Here is a 2,376-nt window from a genome sequence, read left to right on the forward strand (position 1 = left end):
CAAGAATTAACCTTATTACAATTTGTCCAACTTAATGCTGTGCTTCTGGTTAAGAAATAAATGATAAATACAGACGCGCTAAAACTGCTAAATGGTTAATAAATGAATATCCATTGTACTGTAGCCATTTTTTATTGAGTTACAAGCATTTTTTGTACATAAAGCGAGATTTGTAGCGCGAGTGGGTGGGTACAGTTAATACTGGTGTATATATTTATAATGCATACTCCGCCCAGGTTACATACTCACTCTATATACTAAACTGCCTGTAACTCAATAAGTAATTATCCTAAAGTTAATATCGACTCATTAAATTTTTCTGTAAGAAATATGCAAAATATTGATATTTTGAAAAATTATATTTTTCTTATATGAGACGAATAATAAAAAACTATGTTTTTAACGTTGCCTAAAACTATAAAAATTATTTTTAAAAAAATGTAACGAAAAATATTTGTTGAATCAAAAGTTATTAAAGATTTTAAAACCTAGTGGGATATCGTGTATTCTTAGATATGATTTTAAATTATTAATTCTCGTAGTGTTTGACATCCAAAATAAATTATTCTATTTATTTTAAAATAAGTCGATGACAGCCTATCATTTCTTAATATTTATCAGTTTTGTTTAAACGCTAATCATTGAAATGATAATAAATATTTTTAACAAAGAGTAAATATATTTTATTAAAATTAACTTAACAAGGATAATTATTGTATGGATTAGTAGTTAAATAAATTTCAAAAAAGTATTACATCATTCTTTGATCTCTCAATTCTAAAATTATTTTCTTAAATGATTTTAAGAACCTGTTGGCATTGGCAATGTTGAATACCATTGGAGGTTTTAATTTTATCACATTTGCGTCAGGTCCATCAGTACTCAATAATATTCCTTCTTCATCTTTCATACTAAATAGATAAATTATAAATAAAAAATCATTTTCAATTTGATTAAATACAACATCAAAATTCATGAGGTCCTTACCGATTAACAAGTTGTTTGGCTTCTTCGGTCGCCGGAGCCTTAGTATTAGAATTACCTATTAATTCAATTCCAATAAACAACCCAATGCCACGAACGTCTCCAATCATATCCGGGTACAACTCTTGCAATTTTTTGGCTTCTGCCAACAAGTAATCGCCGACAACTCGAGCGTTTTCCATTAAGTTTTCTTCATCAATAACATCCATTACCGCTATTGATATGGCACAGGATACAGGATTACCACCATACTAAAAACATAGTTATAGTCTTACTAAAATTGTACTGAGATTACTCAAACCCAATAAAAAAAATCCCACTACAAATATTAAGATTAATGAATTCGACAATTTGTATGCCTTGAAAAATTACAACTAAAATTTCATTGCAAAACTACTTTGATTATGTGAATTTTTCATAAAATAGTCTATCAAATCAATTCAGTTAATTACTTTAATGATTTGATAAAATATTTACCATAAAGTAATGACTAAATACTATTTTATTTTATTTTAGAACTCACAGTATTAAAATATTGAATGCCGGTGGCAGCAAAACTATGAGCAATCTCTTCTGTGGTTATAACGGCAGCTACAGGGTGTCCATTACCCATTGGTTTGCCTACTGTCACAATATCAGGTATAACATCCGGTCCATCAATTTGAAAAGCCCAATAATGCGTTCCTGCTCGGCCAAAACCAACTTGAACTTCGTCGGCTATACACACACCACCAGCTTCACGAACATAACTAAAAATTGATAACTCCTGATAAACTTATAATACGAACAAAATATTTCACGTTAAAATTTTTATTAAATTCCATTAGGTACACCACTTTAAGTTTTGGCCTCCGTTCCAGAACTAAAAATTCTTTCCCAACATTTTTTTAACAATATATTAATTTAAATACAAATCAAATGATTTGTATTGGGCATGGCAAAAGGGCACAATTTTAAGAGGAGCTTAGAATTTTCTTCTATAAAAGCTAGAAAAATATTATTATGAAGTATGCATATGCTAATACTTGAAAAATAAATCAAAATTTTTTGGAAGGGGCACAACTAAACCTAAATACGGCCTTGAAAAATATGTATAATAATTTAACCAGAAAAACAGTTAAAATATCATAAACAAAAATTATATATATTTTTTTAATAGAGTAGNCATAAACAAAAATTATATATATTTTTTTAATAGAGTAGAATAATTCTAGTCAACTTGTTAATAATTATCATTAACAAAGGGTATGCGAAAATTATTCATAAGTATCTTAATAAAATTAATATATTTCTTCACAGACCATTTGAAATACTAAAAATAAAAAATCCAACTGCTCTCCTATGAGTCCTAATTACGTTGCTGTTACTTCTATTTTAAAATGACCACCACAT

At 28.0% G+C, this 2,376-nt stretch overlaps 1 protein-coding gene across 1 annotated transcript; it reads right to left on the reverse strand.

Moving 5' to 3' along the window:
• Positions 1-659: 659 nt before the first annotated feature.
• LOC126909777 (alanine--glyoxylate aminotransferase 2-like) lies at positions 660-2,017 on the reverse strand. Its single transcript, XM_050692206.1, has 3 exons — positions 1,508-2,017; positions 988-1,235; positions 660-911 (listed from the first exon to the last, which is right to left on the reverse strand). Exons 1-3 carry the CDS (start codon positions 1,595-1,597, stop codon positions 752-754), a joined length of 498 nt encoding a protein of 165 aa, XP_050548163.1. The 5' UTR covers positions 1,598-2,017; the 3' UTR covers positions 660-751.
• Between the last annotated feature and the right edge of the window lie 359 nt (positions 2,018-2,376).

The sequence above is a fragment of the Daktulosphaira vitifoliae genome, unplaced genomic scaffold, assembly GCF_025091365.1.
Source record: "Daktulosphaira vitifoliae isolate Bord-2020 unplaced genomic scaffold, ASM2509136v1 Scaffold_1252, whole genome shotgun sequence".
NCBI classification, from domain to species: Eukaryota; Metazoa; Arthropoda; class Insecta; order Hemiptera; family Phylloxeridae; genus Daktulosphaira; species Daktulosphaira vitifoliae.